This window comes from Camelina sativa, chromosome 14, assembly GCF_000633955.1.
Source record: "Camelina sativa cultivar DH55 chromosome 14, Cs, whole genome shotgun sequence".
In the NCBI taxonomy this organism is placed as follows: domain Eukaryota; kingdom Viridiplantae; phylum Streptophyta; class Magnoliopsida; order Brassicales; family Brassicaceae; genus Camelina; species Camelina sativa.
In genome coordinates, this window is record NC_025698.1 from 26,378,475 (window position 1) to 26,397,431 (window position 18,957).

Here is an 18,957-nt window from a genome sequence, read left to right on the forward strand (position 1 = left end):
TACAAAAACAAGCTTACACGATGGGAGAAAAGGACTTTATTATCACGAACAGATCTAAAGAGCAAGTGCTTAAGACCTAAAAAAATTCTGACATCAAATTTGAAATCGAAACAACAATCTAATAGCTAACACAAAATTGAAATTGAAATCAAAACTAAAAATATAGAAACAAGCTTACACGATGGGAGAAATACTTACACGATGGGAGAAGAAGAGACGACGAAGTAAAAGAGAGAACTATGACGACGGGAGAAGCAGTGATAATGGCGGAGGAGAGATCCGACCGGAAAAGGAGAGATGTCTCCGGAGAAGAAGAGACGAAGACGAAAAAGGTCGACGACGGAGAAATCGACGATGGAGAAAGTAGAATAAAATTGTCGGTAAAATTATAAAATAAAGGCAAAATTGTTTTTAAAAAATAAAGAAAAATATAATTAAAAATGATCATTAAAAAGGGTATTTTTAAAGAGGGATATAAAAAAATGNTCCCTCTCCTTGTCACAAGGAAAGGGCGTAGAAGAAACCAAAAACCTAAACAAAAGGGTAATAATTAAATAACTCATTGTAAAAAACCAAAAAAAAAAAAAAAAAAAAAAAAAAAATGGGCATTAGTAAGAAATTCTCAATCATTTTTCCCAAAAACTCAATTAAAAAGAAAAAGAAGAGAAGAGTCACCAATCAAATCGTTCTTCTCCTTTCTCTCTCTCTCTCTCTTTCTCGTCTTCTCCAATCGAATTTTTTTCTCCAAAGATTTCAACGCTTAATCTGAATCCTTCTTCTTCTTCTTTCGCTTATTAGTAAGTTGATACAACGAATTTGAGGATAAACATGATCAAAGCCGCCATGGATCTCGGTTGTTTGGATTTGGGATGTCTTTCTTCACTCTCTGACAAGAAAACCGCCGCCGTCGGTGTTTCCGATCCTCTTCAGTTCTCTTCTTCCCCTTCGAAATCTTGCAAGGTAATTTCAGTTTCGGTTCACAGATCCAATTTCATTCCGGTTAATCGATTTTGTTTCTCCCATATGATTGAGTTTTTTTTTATTTTCTTGCTGTTGAGTAGAAATTAGGGTTTTGGTAATTTAGGCTCTCGTATTGTGGAATTTATGCTTAAACATACCTAATTACTTGAATTTGATGATACCTCTTCACTATTGAAACAAGTCCTTAGTCATGGTGCTTAGAGGCTACTCGCACTTGATTGATCGCTAATTAAAGGTTGTTACGTGCTTCTCCTGTTATGGTATTGTCTTCGTTTCAGAACAAATCACCAAGAGAGATATCATCAGAGATTAGGAAATCACAATCAAAGAGGTCTTCTTCTCAACGTAAAACCTCACCTCTTGGCTGGTTCCCTCGGAGTAGAAAGGGGGATTCATACTTGAATAGGAAGATTAAGAAGCTACAGGTAATGTTTCTTTCTAGTTTATATATACTTTTCACTGATTGGGAACAACTAGCACTACATTTTAGTTCAATCTTGAATATTGAGTTTGATTCTATGGTGTTGTATAGGAGGTTGGAGGAATGAACCAGACGCTTGATGAGACTCTTGGCGACTCTAATCCACACTACTGTAAGATTGTAAGGGAACAGATGGCTGTGAGAGAGGCTGCTGGTAAAGCCATGGAGCTCCGAAAGGCTGCTCTCGTTGAAGCACCTTGGTGTAGAATACTTCGAGCTGCTAGGTAATTTAACATCTAGGAGATTGTTTGTGGTACCTCTTTATCTTTTCTTAACTATAGGATTTTTCATGTTGATAGGATTCCATGTACAGAAGCAGAAACTTTGATGGAGAATGCAGAAAAGGCTGCAGTGGAAGCTTTTGAAGCGGCATCTGCGATGGGAGTGATAATGCATGATAAACCAAATAGCTCGAGGAAACAATATCGTATCGAAACGTCAGGAACACATGGAAGGGGATCTCCTACTCATACCGTTACTGCGTCTTTCGACACTGCCTTTGATGTGGATAAAGAAGTAGCTGCTGCTGTCAAAACTGCATTTGCTAGGCTTGCAAACTCCCCCTCTGTCAGTAAAGCTGAGTTTAGAGACCTTCTGAAGAAAATCAGCGAGCATCCTGAGGTGCGTGATAATCATGAGATCACTGAGATGTCTTCAGAATGCGACACAGAGTCAGATTCTGAACTCGACATTCTACACAAGGTTGATGAAGAAGTGGCTGAATGTGAGGAGACTTCATCTTTCAAAACGAGACAGCTAAAAGTCAAAAGGCGACAGTCCTTTGGAAAGTTTAGCAGAGAGAAGCTGTTGGATATGTTGCTTGAGAGGCTTCAGGGCTTACAAGAAGATCATCTTTCAAGTCTTGCCTCTGTAGTAGCAACTTGTGGTTTAAATGAGGCCTTGAGGGGACATACCACAAGCATCAACGAACCTACCGTTTCAGACCATGGGAATTCTTCTTCAATGGATATAAGATCAAGAAGAGATTCTAAGTGCGGGTCCTTAATGGAAGGAAAAACAACAAGGAATGGAACAGAGACAGAGATTCCGAGTTTGGACAAGTATCTAGTTAAGCACATGACCAAATTAGAAAGAGAAGTCTATGAAGCCAAAAGGGATTCAAAGGAAAATTCTGACAAAGACAGAAAGGTTCCTCAAGGTGTTGCAAGTGATCCTGTTCCAGATTTGGGAAGCATCTTTGTGAAACATTCTTCAAGGCTTGAGAAGGAGGTCGAAGAGGCCAAGAAGAACGCAGGAATGAATTCTAGAAAGTACCAAAAGAACTCAAGCAGAAACAAAACGTCAATGGATCCTATCCAGGACTTGGAAAGTTTGCTAGTGAAAAAGCATGTTTCTGGACTGGAGAAGGACGTTCGAGAAACTATAAGGAACTGCGGAAAAATGTATGAGAATGTGAAGAAGCCGGGAAAGAAAGAGAGTTCGTCTGAAGTTCCCAGCTTGGATAGTTGTCTGGTAAAACATGTCTCCAAGCTAGAGAAAGAAGTCCAAGATGCAAAGAAGAGAAACCAAGAAGAACTTGATGCAAGAAATTTAGAAACAGTTTCAAGAGTAGCGGCTGAAGAATTGGGAAAAGAAAACGTAGACTTGAACAATAAAGCTGAGGGTCAAGAAGAAAGCTTAGACAAGATCTTGGTCAAGCCGGTTCACAGGTTGGAAAGAGAAAAAGTTGCATCAGAAGCATTTTATGGAAATCGGAGGATTCAAAGGAGAAAACAAGCAGCAAAAACAGACTCAGATTATGAGAGTTTGGACAAAATTTTGGTGAAACATGTTCCAAAGCTAGAGAAGGAGAAGCAGAGGTTCAAAACTGAATTAGAAGAGACGGAAAACTCAGTGAACAATAATGAAGGTAGCTTGGACCAAACACTGGAAAAACATAACCAGGGACCTGAAAGCACGAAGACGGCAAAACCAATTCTCACCAGACAACAAATGAGGGATATAGAGATACAAGAAACTTGGGGTGGTTTAGGCCTTGGGGAGTCAAAGATCAATAGCCAGAAGAGACTCGAAATCAAGAAAACAGAAGCTACTGAGCATTTGGGAGAAGAGAGAAGACCGATTCTTACTAGACGACAAGCGAGGGACAAAGAAATGCTAGAAGCTTGGGGCGGTTTAGGACTTGGGGACTCAAGCCTGCACCAAAATAAGCAGAAAACGAAACCTGAAACCGAGAAGACAGAGAAAGCAATACCACTGTCAACAAGAAGAAAAGCAAGGGATAGAGAGATGCAAGAAGCTTGGGGTGGTTTAGATCTCGGGAACTCGATTCGACCGAGTCTGTCAAAACTTGAAAGAGAGAAGGTACACTATCCTTCTGCTGCAATTCGAAAAAACAATTCTGATTTTTTTTCCTAACAATCATTTGAGCTTGTTTTTGCTGTTTGGTTCTCTCATTCGCACAGGCTGCATGGATTAAGGCCGAGAAAGAGGAAACTACCGGAGGAAACTAATGTGCAATGGAACAGAACATAGAAACATATAGATTCTTATAATCTAGCTAGTTTCAAAGAAAATAATGTGTAAATTTCATTTGGTAACAGTTGTAGCGTGTATGTAATAAAGTTTTCTTTTGTTAAGGATTACATGAATGTGTTATCAGATAACAAATCTTTGTGTGGAAAGTATTATAAAACTACGAACAAAATTGAATAATAGACGTTAAATTTGGCAAAACTACTAAGAAAGCATTGCATTTTGCAACTTAAAAGTGATGGATATGTAAATAAATTTTAATTATCAAGCTGGATTACACAGTGGGTAACCGGGTCCCGTAATCAAGTATATCTGTATATCAAAAAAAAAAAAAAAAAAAAAAAAACATTTTTTGGACAGCAGCAAAAGAGAAGAAGGGCCCAACCGGGTTCGAACCGGTGACCTATTGATCTGCAGTCAATTGCTCTACCACTGAGCTATGAACCCAATTGACTTATTTGCTCTTTGTAATATTTTTAACATAATTTAAATTTTGCCTTTTAAGATAAAACAAAAGCAAGAAAACAAAACACTTGCGAACAATTTGAACACAGTCCTTTCCTTTGTCTCTCTTTAGTAAATTCTCAGACAAACAAAAGAAGCAAAATGGGTGAGAATCCATGGCAGCCACTTCTCCAGACCTTCGAGAAACTATCGAATTGCGTCCAAACTCACCTCTCCAATTTCATCGGCATCCAAAATAGTCGTCCTTCGTCGTCCACAGTCCAAAACCCAATCATCTCCGTGGACTCTTCTTCTTCTCCACCAATCGCAACCAACAGTTCCTCTAGTCTTCAGAAACTCCCTTTCAAGGTACAAATCTATTCCGGTTCCAACAAGTTAGGGTTGTTTTTTTGCAACTTTTCAAAACCTTTCATCTGCTTATTATGATCACCAATGTGTTCGATGAAATTCCCCAATGAACCTTTTCTGCCTTAGCTGGGTCAGAAATCGTCTCTCTTGGTTTCTTTACCAAACATATGGTTGAAATTTAGATACTTTAGTTCATTTACATTATCTTGATACTTGATGATTTGGAGTTTGTGTAACTAGCCATAAAATTAAGCCCCTCATTGACAAGAATTTGGTCCATACAGCAATAGGTTTTTGTTGATACGAAACACCAAACTTACTTCATGTTCTTTTCAGGAAAAGTCTATAGGTCCTGTGACTAAAGAGGATCTTGGGAGAGCTACATGGACATTTTTGCACACTCTTGCTGCGCAGGTTGAGTCTTGCTTTCGTTTTTTTCTCAAATTAGTCGTATTTTACACTTCCCTTGAACACCCGTGGCTATCCATTTGTTTTCCTTGGTGCCCATGAGGGATGATGAACAGACTTAGAGGTTCTTTTGCGTATTGATTTGATTGTTTATTGGCAAGTCTTTGGGCGAGTGCGTGCCTTTGGTTCTTGTTTTAGTTTGCTCTGTGTTCATTGGTTTTACAAAGTGAAACAAATTATTTTAGTTCAGTTTTTGTCATTTCCATACTTACTACTTCGATGAGACCTCTAGCAGTTTTGTAAGTAGATGTGAATTGGTTAAACTAGAGTATGTATTCTGAATCGAATGTTTCCTTTTTCCTATCAGTATCCAGAAAAACCAACAAGGCAGCAAAAGAAGGATGTTAAAGAACTGGTACAACTCTTCCTGCCCTTGTCTATCATCTTATTTACTTTATAGACTTTAAGGCTTAATTTTTTCGATCATTTATTCTCAAGAACCTGCACTCCTTAAGTGTTCTTCTTGTGAAAGCTAATAATGGACCACCTCATTTTCTGTAGATGTCGATACTTTCTCGAATGTACCCTTGTAGAGAATGTGCGGATCACTTCAAAGAGATCCTAAGGTAATGCTCTCTCTTACCTCATTGCAACTTACTGTAGTGGATTTTGATCACTTATTCTCTCGGTTATGTTCATAATAGATCAAATCCCGCACAAGCTGGATCTCAGGAGGAGTTCTCGCAGTGGCTTTGCCATGTACACAACACCGTAAATAGAAGGTAACACTGTAAAGAAGATTAATGTTAAATGTAGCGAGGTTATTGTGGGAGCGTTCTTGCATATCTCAAAGCAATGTGATTCTTAAATTGGTTTTGCAGTTTGGGGAAATTGGTGTTCCCTTGCGAGAGAGTGGATGCAAGATGGGGCAAGTTAGAGTGTGAGCAGAAAAGTTGTGATCTCCATGGAACTTCTATGGACTTTTAGACCCATTTTTATTAACTACTTATATTTGTATTGATAATATATAGTTTATGAAATTTACAACAGAAAAAAAAAAAAGAGTATCTTTTTAACTATTTACAATCCTTTTCTAAGAAATTTCAAGTAAATAAAGACTTGAAAAAATGGAGGAAACAAAAGTTGTTGATGGAGATGTTCGACTGATATTTGATAGTGGTAAGTGGTAACTGGTGAATTATTTAACATTTAGTTAAGTTAAATAATTACAAAAAAAAAGTGTCGATTACATTAAAATTGATTTGACGGATTAACTGAAATAAATCGTTAAAACTTAAAACAATTAATTACCAATTCTTAAGTAATGTATATAACCAATATTTGAATTTTTGATAAGTGTAAATGTATGGGTTGTTGGTTATACTACAATTACCATCAAATTTAGCTCGTGCTCAAATTTCTTCTTTAGTTATATTTTTTATTCTTCTTCTTTCCATACTTTTTCGTGTGCTATATATATGTGATGAAACGTTACCTCTAAGAAACTTGGGAACAACTAAAAATCAAGTACTTAAAATCACATCTTAAGTTTGATTCAAGGGCACGCATAATTAGATAAATATAATACTACTACTGTACTACATAATTACTTAATTACGATGGACAATTTTAAAATGTTTTTACACCAGCTCTCCATGTGTATCATGTTTTGTGCAAACCCCATAAATAATCGAGTAAATATTGAGTTTTGAGATGCAAGATAATCTCAAGAACTATCCTTTTAATATAATATAGAGAATATTCTATTTGGGGATTAACTAAAAATTTGTATTTCTCACCATTACATACTTATTAAAGAAACTAAGCTTGTTCGAGACTATTCATAATATAGTGGAATGTTGTATACAGTGAGTATAATTATTACAGAAACAATACACATTATCTATAAATAACGTGAAGATCCTTTGAAAATAGCTTTTTTTGAAGAAGAATGTGTTGGGATTAAGTGGAAAGGATGTTCCAAGTCTGGAAAGTAGAAAGGTGACCCAATATTAAAATCTATAATTGTTACTTTACTACTTGTTTGTCAAAAAGGGTTTTTATATTTTAATTACTTTCAAAGTTGGCTAACTAATATTGGTCTCTCAACTGAATATATAAAATGATTAGTCAATAATCTATGGAGTATGCTTCAAGTCACATGATCTTAAGAAACTTGGCTGATAAACAATTTAATATTAAATCCATAAGTGACTTCGTTTTTAAAAAATTAATTATAAGTAGATATGGGGCTTAACAAGCTTATTAATAAAAAGGCAACCAAAAACCTACCACAGTACAAGCGTGTAGTTATAAATCAGACCTAACGTTAAGAATTTATAAAGATCTCTTTTATAATTTCAACTACAAGTACTCCAACAATGACATCTAACGAATCGTCTAGTTTGCATCGTGATCATATTGTTATGGATATATAAGTTAAAAACAACTTTAAAGCTAAATTATTTAAGGTACTTTCAAAACTAAACTACTTTTAAGCTAAATGCTTTATGGTGGTTTTAAAACTCGTCAATACAGTATATAACTATTAAAAAAAAGAAAAAAAGAAAGAAAGAGAGAAAAAAACTGCTAAATTTGGATTGACTTGTCTATTGATGGAAATAAATTTAAAAATGTTACAATTTGGATATTTTGATTAAGTTCTCACAAACTGCAAACAATTACTGGCATTTGGTCGCTAGATTTTTGGTCTAATATTTTATGGATTAGAACTAGACTTGCATATAACTTTTTTCCTGAGAAATTTTTTCATCCACATTTCAACAAAAAAAGTTGATAGAACGTATATAGTTTAATGATTTGTATTATCACTATCACCGTTTAATAAGTTATGTTCAAATCTTATAGTGTGCTTTGGTGAGTTATAGAAAAGAAAAAAAAAAGAAATGAAAACTCAATGCAAATAAAAAGAAAATCATTGCACTGTACGCTATTGCTTTTTTAGTGTAATGAAGTTGTCAAAGTAGTTAGAGAGTGTTTTGTGTTTGTGTGAGAGAGATATGGGTCTTAACTTAAAGACCTTTTTCCCTTTTTCCAATTAATAACAATCAAAGAGATGTCATCCCCTCACCTTATTCGACATTTTCGGTTTAGTGGTTTAACCATTATATTTATTTTAATTTAGCTGTAAGATTGATTATATAATATGGATTACTTAATTTATAGTTTGATACAATATACACAAGTCCTTCTTCGTTCACGTATACAAGATGAACACAATCCCGGAGTTTTGGGGGTGTGCCGTCCGTATTCTGCTTTCGAATCGATTAAGGTAAGTACTTTTTGGGAAAATAAACTAATTTGTTATAGTATTAATATATATCGTATAGTAAATCCAACCCTCCAAAACAATTATGTTGGGTGAAATTATGTCTCTATTCATAAAAATAGTTATAAACAAAAAATAAGCTAAGGAAGTAATGATAAAATTTTGAATAAATGATTTAACAGTCTAATACTACTACAATATAATATAGTTACCCTTGTCATATATATAAGAAAAGCTATTAATATTTGATAGTCGTAATTACCAGTTTACCACATAGTCCACCATATGTGCATGTAAATATGATGTCGAGAAAGGAACGTTAGATAAATTATAATAAACCTGGTTATCTATAAATTAAGAGAGTTGTTTAAGAAAGCTTTGACTCTAAGCAAAAATGACTAAAAATGGACTAACTAATACTCACTCCAAAGCAAGAAAAATATTAATGGAAGCTAAAAGTGACATTACATCTCTTTGATTTTCAATTAGTATTTCCTTAATACCAATTGCACAATACATTACTTTGCTTGTAGTTTGAATTACTACTATTTATTTATCTCTCTCTCGCACACATACATACTAGTTTGAAGTTTCTTCCTTCAAGAAAAAGTTGGAATTAAGTAAATTGACTCTCATCTTTTTCTATTTAGTTGACTATATCTTGACCGTAGACGACCAAACCAATCAAGACTCAAGAGTAGACGTATTTCTTATTTTAGTGGATTTTTTAAATAATAAAAAAAGAAATATAGAATTCGATATGGATCTAAATCATAATATATACACATCAATGTCTCTACAAATGCGTAAAAATACATACTGTTTTTTCATAAAGAAGAATAAACTCAAATTTCTCATTAGGCATATATATTTGGGGGGGGGGAGTAATCGTTATTATATTTGAAACGCAAGAATTGGATAATGCCGAGTTGCCGACGACGTATTTGATTGTCAGCTTTCATGGTTCATATTCTAGAAATTACTAGTAAATTATCATTATTCATTCACTTATTTATATCTCTCTCTTATTTTTATTTTTTATTCCATTTTTGCTTCTTCTTTTTTTTTTTTTTTGCTTATATTAATTTGTGTATATATTTATCGGTTAAGACTTAAGATAAAGATACTAGCGGTGAATTAACAAACTTTGAAAGCCAAGAAAATGCTCTCTTAAGTAAAAGAGAGCCAAAAGTAATCCTCAGTGACAATTCTAAGAAAAGTATCAATTTGAGCACATGCAAATATTCAAATCAACTTTTCGAAAAGCATAAAGAAGATAAATAAAACCCATATTTTCTATAAACGGTTTTTGATGATTAAATTAATCTCAACAACATGATGTATAAATATCAATAAGCAACACATAACGAATTATAAGTGGATTTTTAAAACAACTATACATAGATGGATTTTTTTATTTTTTTATGCCATAAAACAATCACGATAGCTGGAAGAGGAAAAATCTCTACTCAAATTCAAGTTTTATTTTATGAATTATGGTTAAGTTAGCTAATGGTATGTGAGATAACACAGATTTCTGACATTATATACTGAAACTTTTAACAAACTAAAACTTTTTGAGTTCATATAACTATTTTCAGAGAATAGTTTCAATTTTGCATTGGATTCTCCATATGTATAAAAATTATTGATTTATTCATGCGATTACTTCTATATATTTCTACCTAAACACATACAAACATTTCATATTTAAAAAGTTAGTTCATTTTTATTGTTTTTCCTCATTTTCTGTCTATAAGAAAAATATGCAGAAATTAATCATGGTTAGTTTTGTTAAGTGCTTCAAACTTGAAAGGAATTAGAGAGATTTTTTTTTATTAAAAAATAATCATATCCTTACTGTGGGAACTAGAAAGTAGAAAATGCCACAAAAACGATATAGATTAAGAATAAACATCCAAAACCAAACCAAATGATTAATTAGAATTTAAACATATATAGTTTAGGGCAAAACGAAGCTTTTAAAGTTGATGTAAACCTCTGAAAAAGCAAAAAAAATTAATAATATTAAAATAAACATATTACTAAGGAGCTAGAGAAAGCTCTCTCATTCTCATACACAAAAAAAAAAAAAAGAAAAAAGTTTCTCAGGAAACCCCAAATTCACAAACCCCACTTGCAATTTCTCCCCATCTCTCTCTCTCTCTCTCTCGTCTTCTTCGGCTGTGAAGCCAAAAAAAAAAAAAAGCAAATCCCAAAATCCTTCTTCGATTTGTACCCAAAAAAATCTCTGAAATTTTTCAACTTTGGGGTCAGTGTTTTGGGGGAAGAACACACAAATCTCTTGAATGCAATGTGAGGATCAGTAAGGAAGAAACAAAAGAAAAAAAGGAATAGTTTTTTTCCGACGAGAATGGTGGCTGCAGCGATTTCAACCACTGACCAAAGAAACCCACCTCGAGATCGACAAGATAAACCTCAACCCGTTACCAACAATGGCGTACAGAGACGACCCAGAGGCAAACAAGTCCCTTCTCGCTACTTATCTCCTTCTCCTTCTCACTCTGCTTCTTCCAACACCACAACCACTACCACATCCTCTTCCTCCTCTTCTTCTTCCTCTGCGGTGCTCAGAACAAGTAAGCGGTACCCATCTCCGTCGCCTTTACTCTCTCGCTCCACCACGAATTCCGCTTCTAACTCCGTCAAAACGCCGTCTTTGTTACCTAAACGGTCTCAATCCGTGGACCGTCGTCGACCTTCTCCGGCTCCGGTCGCTGTAGGTAGTGAAATGTCGGCGGCTACGAAGATGCTCATCACTTCCACTAGGAGTTTGTCTGTTTCGTTTCAAGGTGAAGCCTTTTCTCTTCCGATTAGTAAAAAGAAAGAGACTACTTCCACGCCTGTTTCTCACCGGAAGCCTACTCCGGAGCGGCGGAGATCGACGCCGGTTCGAGATCAGAGAGAGAACTCGAAGCCTGTGGACCAGCAACGGTGGCCTGGAGCTTCTAGGAGAGGGGATTCTGAATCTGTTGTGCCGAATTCGCTTTCTAGAAGCTTAGATTGTGGCAGTGATAGAGGAAAGCTTGGATCTGGGTTTGTTGGGAGGTCAATGTTGCATAATTCTATGATTGATGACAGCCCTAGGGTTTCTGTTAATGAGAGGTTGAGTTTAGATTTGGGAGGTAGGGATGAATATTTGGAAACTGGAGATGATAGCCAGAGAAGACCTAGCAATGGTCTGACGTCTAGTGTCTCCTGCGACTTCACTGCTTCTGATACTGATAGTGTTTCTTCTGGTAGCACTAATGGTGTTCAGGAATGTGGCTCTGGTGTCAATGGGGAAATCTCTAAATCGAAGAGCTTGCCTCGCAATATTATGGCTTCTGCTAGGTTCTGGCAAGAGACTAATAGCCGGTTAAGGCGGTTGCAGGATCCTGGTTCCCCTTTATCCTCTAGTCCGGGTTTGAAAGCCAGTAGTATATCATCAAAATTTGGTCTTTCGAAACGGTTTTCTAGTGATGCTGTTCCTTTATCATCTCCTCGTGGTATGGCTTCCCCTATAAGAGGTTCTGCTATTCGCTCTGCCTCACCAAGTAAGCTCTGGGCGACAACTACATCATCTCCAGCTAGGGCACTTTCTAGTCCTTCTCGAGTGAGAAATGGAGTTTCTGATCAAATGAACGCTTATAACCGCAACAACACGCCTTCAATTCTCAGTTTCTCTGCTGACATTAGGAGAGGGAAAATTGGGGAAGATCGTGTTATGGATGCACATTTGTTGAGGCTTCTATATAACCGATACCTACAGTGGCGGTTTGTCAATGCGAGGGCAGACTCTACTGTTATGGTGCAAAGATTGAATGCAGAGGTATGGCTTAGTTCTGAGTTTCTCATTTCCTTTTGTGGTGAATAACTTGACTGTTATGGATTTGTGCCCCTTCTGGGATGTAAATACTTTTAGCCAATGCAGCAGATTTAGAAAAGGTATGATTTGTTCAGCTCTATGTAGGATCTTGGTGCTACAAGTGAGCTTTTATGGAAACACATCATTTAGGCTCCTTAGTGCCATCATTCCAGATATTATATGACAATTTGAAGATTAACCATGAGTTTTTTAATATTTCAAGAACATGGTTTTACTTATAACTAAGTCTTTATTTCTAGCGGTTTCTGTCGTAATACAAAGTGTAAATTTCCTCTCTTGCTTTTTCTCTTTGCTAGAAAAACCTGTGGAATGCATGGGTATCAATCTCGGAACTGCGGCACAGTGTCACTTTAAAACGAATCAAGTTGCTTTTGCTAAGGCAGAAATTGAAACTGGCTTCTATTCTGAGGGGACAGGTAAGAATTTGATCTCTTTTAAGTTCTTGCGATTTCTTACTTTAAAGGGCCAATGTCCCAATTAAGACGTTTCTTTTTTTTCTTCTATTTTTGAGAAATAAGACAGTTATTCTATGGAATTTAGCTTAGGGATTCCTTCTTTCCGTAAGAAGAATATAAAGTTTTGGATATAACTCAATTATGTAGAATGGTATCTGTCCTGTAACGTGTTTAGCAAATAAATTTGGACTCTAATTAACTATTTATGTATGGTAGGTAGATTTTTATATCTACCTTTAGAAGTTGGTATACTTAGATCTACGTTTAGAAGTTGGTATACTTACTTGCTTAGAATCATCCCACAATACAGTATTTTGAATCTTTGACAAGGAATCATCATAAGAAACATGAGATTTTATTTATTTTTGAAATGAAAACTGTAGTAATAGTAAATCCCTACAGGAGAGGCAGATAATAGAATATAAAGAGATTATGTATGTTGTTTTTTTTGTATTAGTAAATACTAAACGTGTTTGCTGTGTTTATTTAAATGTAGATGGGTTTTCTAGAAGAATGGTCTCTTCTGGATAGAGATCATTCAAGTTCTTTGTCAGGAGCAACCGAATCCTTGAAAGCCAGCACGCTTCGTCTACCAATAGTTGGGAAAACCGTGGTTAGTAATTTTGGGTTATAAACCTTGATATGATTGCTTAATCTAAAAACTTCAGGGTTTTAAAAAAATTAATATGTTCCTTGAACTGTTTAGGTTGATATCCAAGACCTCAAGCATGCTGTTAGTTCAGCTGTCGATGTAATGCAAGCTATGTCATCTTCCATATTCTCACTGACGTTGAAGGTACAATAAATTCTCTGTCTCTCTCAGGTTTTTCGAAGTTAAAACACATCTTTTGAGTCTATTGAACCTTTTGGGTCTGAAGTGTTACCTATCTTGAGTTATTCTGTCACAACCCTTGTTTTTATGGTTTAAACTCATCTATGCCCGTTTAGGTGGATGAGATGAATTCTGTAATGGTCGAAACTGTGAATGTAACTGCTAAGGAAAAGGTTTTGCTTGAAAGATGTCAAGGTTGCTTATCAAGAGTAGCAGCTATGCAGGTAAAGGGTCTTTATCTTCATTTCTCTTTGTAATTGGTTTCTTGTTTCGGGTTTAGATTACTTTGCGATGTCTCCACTCATTTCTGACATCGCTTTGGTGTAAACGCAATAACCAGGTTACGGATTGTAGCATGAAAACGCACGTAATACAACTAAGTCGGATACCAATCACAAGCAGCTTGACTTCACAACTGTAGAAAAACTGATATTCCTCAAGAGAACAGATTTGTTCTTTTTGACTACACTACTCACCAAGAACAGAGTTGCTAACACGGGCCATTTCCTTCCACGAATCCCGACCTTATCGTTTTCAAACCAAGATCAAGGTGACATTCGCGGATTATCATCTCTCCCTTTCTTGCTCTTTTAGTTCTACGTTTGTTTTTTTTCTTGTAAGATTTCAGGTAATTCCTCTAAAAGTAAGTAAGCTTAGTTTTTGTATACAGAAGTTTTTCTAATGGTTCTTTGGCTTGTGTACATATAAAGATGTAGTAATGTATGATCTGATGAATTACTGATTGTCTTTCTAGACTTGTTGGCGTTCTTTCATATTAAGATGTCTTGTCATTTACTCGTTTCTAGTTGTTAAAAAGAGGACACTCTCACCTCAACTCTAATTGTTCCTTTTGCTTTTGTGGGGAACCTCCAAAAAAAATTTACAACACTTGTAAGAGTTCAAAGCTGTCCCACATCAGGGGTATGAGATAACATAAAGTAACCTAGTCCAGAATTTTATGGAAGAACAGAAAAAAAAAATCTAATCTAGAATTTGTAAACAGTTCAAAAAAAGTTAAAAAACTGAATCCTGTTAGCATTGGTACTTCCTTCTTCTTGTCGAAGCTCGTTTGCACTCTCAACGTCTCCTGGCGACAGCACTCTGTTCGTATCTATCAGTCCCTCTAGGCTCTGCTTTGGGTCAGGTACATGTGTTACAACACCAACATTACCTCCAGGACTCAACTTGTCTCCTTGGGAAACGGCTTCCACGTCCATGCTGTCTTTGTTACCTCCGAGAGCGCCTTCGTAATGAAGGCGTTTGTGTCCACCGAGAGATTGTCCAGTGGGAAACACTCTATGACAAATAGAACACTTGTGGATTTTACCAGATGGTGCCAACAACTTTTGCCTCGTTTTTTCTCCACCGTCAACAAGAAGCGGCTTAATCCTGTGGCCAGCCTTGTGACCACCTAAAGCTTGGAATGTAGAGAACTCTTTTCCACAGACACTGCACTTGTACGCATCAGACTTGTGCAGCATCTGCCGTTTCGGCTTCCGTAGGGGTTGCGTTTGAGGTTGTGTTTGTGAATCCCGTTTGTGAAAGAGAGCAGCGATTTCATCTTCAGACAGAGAAGAAGAGGAAGAAGGATCTTTAACATCATCATCATCAGAAGAAGAAGAAGAACGCTTTTGCCCTCGTCTTGATCGCTCAATATTTTCCACCAAAAGCTCAAGGAAAGCATCGTTGTTAGCAAACCCTCCTTGTCTTTCTTCTTCTCGCGGGTTAGTTTCCAAGAAGGATGAACTCTGTTCCGAGAAACAATCTTCATCATCACCAAAACGCTGTCTTTGAGACCGCTCGCTACTTTCCAAACCCGTCTCACTCGAAACGCCGTCGTAACCACACCCTTGTTCTTCTCCTCCTACTCCTTCTAAGAATCTGTGTTCTATCGCTCTGCGTTCCGAATTCGGATCTTGATCACGAGTTGCAGAACAATTACGTTCGATCGTTTCCAAAAAGCTCTCAACGAAAACATCGTCTTCGACTGGTAAACCGTCTTTGTTTTCTTGCATCCAAAGTTCTACTTCTTTCTTCAGATCGGCCACAGACATCGACGGAGAAACTTGATTCGCCTTCGTTAAGATCTGTTTCAAGTGCGTTGAGATAGCCATACCTCTTCTCTTCCGATATCGATCAGATAAAAAAAAACCCTACTTTTTTTCCTTGGTGACTACGAAAAACTTGGGAGACTTTTGTAAACAAACCAGAGTTATAGAATTGAGTACTGCTGACTGTTTCCTTGACGGATCACTCATATATATACTAGTTTTATAGTCGGTTAGGTTTTGTTGCTGGAGGTCTCAGAATATCTTTAGGTGTAAGTTCGATTTCTATTTCTTGACTGGAGTAGTTTTCCTAAATTACATAAAAGTTTAGTTATTATTTTACTTTTTTTTTGTTTTCTTTTCCTTTTTCTCCCTACTGACTTTTCCCTTTTTTTTTTTTTTATCAAGTACAAACTTTGTATCGATTGCTTTCTGGCGTTACAGTTTAACATACTCTGTTTTTAAGCATTAACTCTTTTAAAGTTCTAATTTTTTAAAGATTTCTTTAATCTAAAAGGCCCCAATTAAGTTTCTGTGTGTTCTGGAAGATGTAGCAAACTCAAATGTACTCAACACAGAATCTTGGTTAGTTAAACTACATTAATATGGATTTGTTTAATAAACCGGATGAATGAACATGTGCAAAAATCATAAACAACAAAGTAAGAAGCCTTAATCCTAATAATAGAATTGAAATAAAAACATTTCTTGACAAGGCTTTAGTTCGCTAACATGATTGCACTATCAACTTCCTCGACATCTCTGACTCCAGATTCATCAAACTCCGGTGACGGCAGGCTATTAAGATCTATCAATCTCCTTTGGCTCTGCTCTGGTTCCGACACATTTGTTACACCACTCCCATTACAACTAGGACTCCACTTGTTTTCTCCAACAACAACCTCCCCATCCTGACTACGTTTCTGACCCCCGAGTAGGCCATTACTTTCCCCGAGACTTAGCTCTAGATTCACCAAATTTTTTGCAACACTCGCATCACTGAGACTCCACTTGTCTACACAGGGAACAAACTCGTCCTGTCTGCGTTTGTGACCACTGAGAAGAACGTTTTCACTAACACTTAAACTCAGTTCTGGATCCAACACTTTTGTAACAAGGCTCCCATTACTATTGGGACTCAACTTGTGAACAACCTCGTCCTGATTACGTTTGTAATTACCACTGAGAAGAACGTTGTCACTAACACTTAAACTCTGTTCTGGATCCAACACTTTTGTTACAAGGCTCCCATTACTATCGGGACTCAACTTTTGACCGCCGAGAACGCCTTCGTAGTGACGTCGTTTGTGTCCACCTAGTGCTTGTCCCGTCGGAAACACAACATGACATATAGAACACTTGTGGATCTTCCCAGAAGGGGCCAACATCTTTGTCCGCGTTTTATCTCCAGCGTCTGCTCCTGCGTTTTCAAGAAGCGGTTGTGGCTGCTTAACCTTGTGGCTAGCCTTGTGACCGCCTAATGCTTGATACGTAGTAAAACCTTTTCCACATACTGAACACTCGAACAGATCAGACTTCACAGGCGTCTGTTGTTGAGTTGTATGAGTCTGCGTTTGCGTCTGCGTCTGCGTTTGCGTCTGCGTGTGCGTTTGCGGTTGAGGTATTAGGGTTTGTGTTTTCGATTGCCGATTATCACGGGAAAACTGGATGAGAGTGAGAGCAGCGATGTCATCTACAGACGGAGAACAAGAAGAAGGATCTTGATCTTCACCGAAACGCTGTCGTTTTAATCGTAAACTATCAAACCACGGCTTATAGAAAACTGCATCGCTTGTAAACCCTTCTTCTTCGATTCCGTGTTTCACCGTATCAGAAGAGTCGTCACTAGTAGAACGCTGTCGTATCGTCAATTGTTTAAACCTAGGAGACTCAACGAAAACGGCGTCGTCTTCCTTCTCTCGACGGAGTTTAAAGCGTATGCGTTTCCAAGAAGGATCTTCTTGGCCGTCATCATTACCAGGAAGAGAAGAATACTTTCGCTTTGGTCGTTCGTAACTTGTCAAATCGTCTTGATTGAGTGGCTGTAAGAATCTGTGTTTCAGAGAGGTGAGTTTTCTCAACGGCGGACACTGATCGAGCGTTGTTTTAAGATCCATACTTCTCCGATACGTTTCACAAGTTTTTCTTCTTTTTTGATTAAAAACCCTAAGAAACTTTGGAGTGATTAACAAAAAAGAAAGATAATGTTTTATGTGTCTGTGTGGACACATATATACTATTAGTTTTACTTTTTAAGTCGGTAAACTCTTTGTTCAGTGTTGTGATAGCAATTGAAATAGGGGTTATTAGTAAAAAAGGAAAAATATAATCCCGGGATATTCTCCATTAGCTTAATCTCTAATCTTTTTAGTGTAAAATCCAGTATTTAGAGAAAAGGAAAAGTAAAAAAAGAAAAGTAAAATTTTTAAAATTTCCATATAGTGAGAGTGAGAAAGAAAAAAAACGACACTTGTTAAGAAGAGGTTAAGTTAACCCTAATAAAACCTACTTATTAGGTTAAATGCTATTCACTGCCAAAAAAAAAAAACTTATATATTATCTGTGGGGCATTGAATCAGACGCGTACACGTCTCATTGGTTTATCTTTTCTTTAATTAAGTATCATATTTTTCCTCCTAATCATTAATATTATTTCCTGTAAAATTCATTAATTGATAAACTTCAATTTTATCAAAAAAAATATATATATCTATCAATTACATACATTAATACATAATGGAAAAGGAGCCAAGGTAAATTTTTTTTCTTTCTTAACAAACAACATTACCATTTTGTTTAAAAAGAAGAAGATTCTTTGTAGGTGTGGGACTGTGGGTGTTGTGGCGTGGCGTCGTTCCTTGGACAAATGGCAAATTCTCTACCATTCGTTCGGAGATATATCTTACTAGTGAAATAAGCAAAGTAGAAGAAGACTAGTAGTAGTACTAGTACGCCCTATTTTAGAAATCGTTAGGCGGTAGTCGAGCGGTCGTGATGGGCATAGCGCTTAGCAAGAAAATCATAGATTAAACGGGGATTAATCAAGGACTAGTTTTTTGGGTTATTTTATTAAATTAATAGTAAATTAAAACTATATAGTATTAAATATATGAATAATTATGTTTATGTGAAAAGAAAAATACCAAATAAAATATAAAACTATAGTATTGTATTTAAAATTACGGTAAAAACATAAAAACATATTTTAATAAAAAAAGTATGATTTTAATTAAAAGTTTGTACATTAGTTATTGTAAAACATCAT

General features: G+C 36.2%; 4 protein-coding genes and 1 non-coding gene across 5 annotated transcripts; 3 read left to right on the forward strand and 2 right to left on the reverse strand.

Moving 5' to 3' along the window:
• Positions 666-4,074, forward strand: LOC104742526 (myosin-2 heavy chain). The gene is made up of 5 exons (XM_010463536.1): positions 666-960; positions 1,260-1,406; positions 1,514-1,686; positions 1,762-3,787; positions 3,889-4,074. Exons 1-5 carry the CDS (start codon positions 829-831, stop codon positions 3,934-3,936), a joined length of 2,526 nt encoding a protein of 841 aa, XP_010461838.1. The 5' UTR covers positions 666-828; the 3' UTR covers positions 3,937-4,074.
• On the reverse strand, positions 4,334-4,405 carry TRNAC-GCA. The gene has a single exon. It is a non-coding gene; the product is annotated as a tRNA-Cys (tRNA).
• Positions 4,496-6,248, forward strand: LOC104742528 (FAD-linked sulfhydryl oxidase ERV1). The gene is made up of 6 exons (XM_010463537.2): positions 4,496-4,771; positions 5,108-5,185; positions 5,547-5,594; positions 5,741-5,805; positions 5,884-5,961; positions 6,061-6,248. The coding sequence occupies exons 1-6, from the start codon at positions 4,565-4,567 to the stop codon at positions 6,164-6,166; spliced, it is 582 nt and encodes a 193-aa protein (XP_010461839.1). The 5' UTR covers positions 4,496-4,564; the 3' UTR covers positions 6,167-6,248.
• LOC104742529 (QWRF motif-containing protein 2) lies at positions 10,532-14,435 on the forward strand. The gene is made up of 6 exons (XM_010463538.2): positions 10,532-12,300; positions 12,654-12,773; positions 13,309-13,425; positions 13,519-13,608; positions 13,761-13,868; positions 13,985-14,435. Exons 1-6 carry the CDS (start codon positions 10,843-10,845, stop codon positions 14,063-14,065), a joined length of 1,974 nt encoding a protein of 657 aa, XP_010461840.1. The 5' UTR covers positions 10,532-10,842; the 3' UTR covers positions 14,066-14,435.
• On the reverse strand, positions 14,649-17,866 carry LOC104744002. Its single transcript, XM_010465033.2, has 3 exons — positions 16,425-17,866; positions 16,147-16,177; positions 14,649-15,797 (listed from the first exon to the last, which is right to left on the reverse strand). The coding sequence occupies exons 1-3, from the start codon at positions 17,807-17,809 to the stop codon at positions 14,649-14,651; spliced, it is 2,565 nt and encodes an 854-aa protein (XP_010463335.1). The 5' UTR covers positions 17,810-17,866.

Coding starts and splice junctions, on each gene's coding strand:
- LOC104744002 (XM_010465033.2), bottom strand. CDS start 17,809: ATGGATCTTAAAACAACGCTCGATCAGTGTCCGCCGTTGAGAAAACTC. Junction 16,178..16,424: donor GAAGTTGATAGTGCAATCAT/GTTAGCGAACTA, acceptor TTAAAAAATTAG/AACTTTAAAAGAGTTAATGC. Junction 15,798..16,146: donor AGTTAATGCTTAAAAACAGA/GTATGTTAAACT, acceptor GAAAAAAAGTAG/GGTTTTTTTTTATCTGATCG.
- LOC104742529 (XM_010463538.2), top strand. CDS start 10,843: ATGGTGGCTGCAGCGATTTCAACCACTGACCAAAGAAACCCACCTCGA. Junction 12,774..13,308: donor CTTCTATTCTGAGGGGACAG/GTAAGAATTTGA, acceptor ATTTAAATGTAG/ATGGGTTTTCTAGAAGAATG. Junction 13,869..13,984: donor CAAGAGTAGCAGCTATGCAG/GTAAAGGGTCTT, acceptor CGCAATAACCAG/GTTACGGATTGTAGCATGAA.
- LOC104742528 (XM_010463537.2), top strand. CDS start 4,565: ATGGGTGAGAATCCATGGCAGCCACTTCTCCAGACCTTCGAGAAACTA. Junction 5,186..5,546: donor TGCACACTCTTGCTGCGCAG/GTTGAGTCTTGC, acceptor TTTTCCTATCAG/TATCCAGAAAAACCAACAAG. Junction 5,962..6,060: donor CACAACACCGTAAATAGAAG/GTAACACTGTAA, acceptor TTGGTTTTGCAG/TTTGGGGAAATTGGTGTTCC.
- LOC104742526 (XM_010463536.1), top strand. CDS start 829: ATGATCAAAGCCGCCATGGATCTCGGTTGTTTGGATTTGGGATGTCTT. Junction 1,687..1,761: donor AGAATACTTCGAGCTGCTAG/GTAATTTAACAT, acceptor TCATGTTGATAG/GATTCCATGTACAGAAGCAG. Junction 3,788..3,888: donor CAAAACTTGAAAGAGAGAAG/GTACACTATCCT, acceptor TCATTCGCACAG/GCTGCATGGATTAAGGCCGA.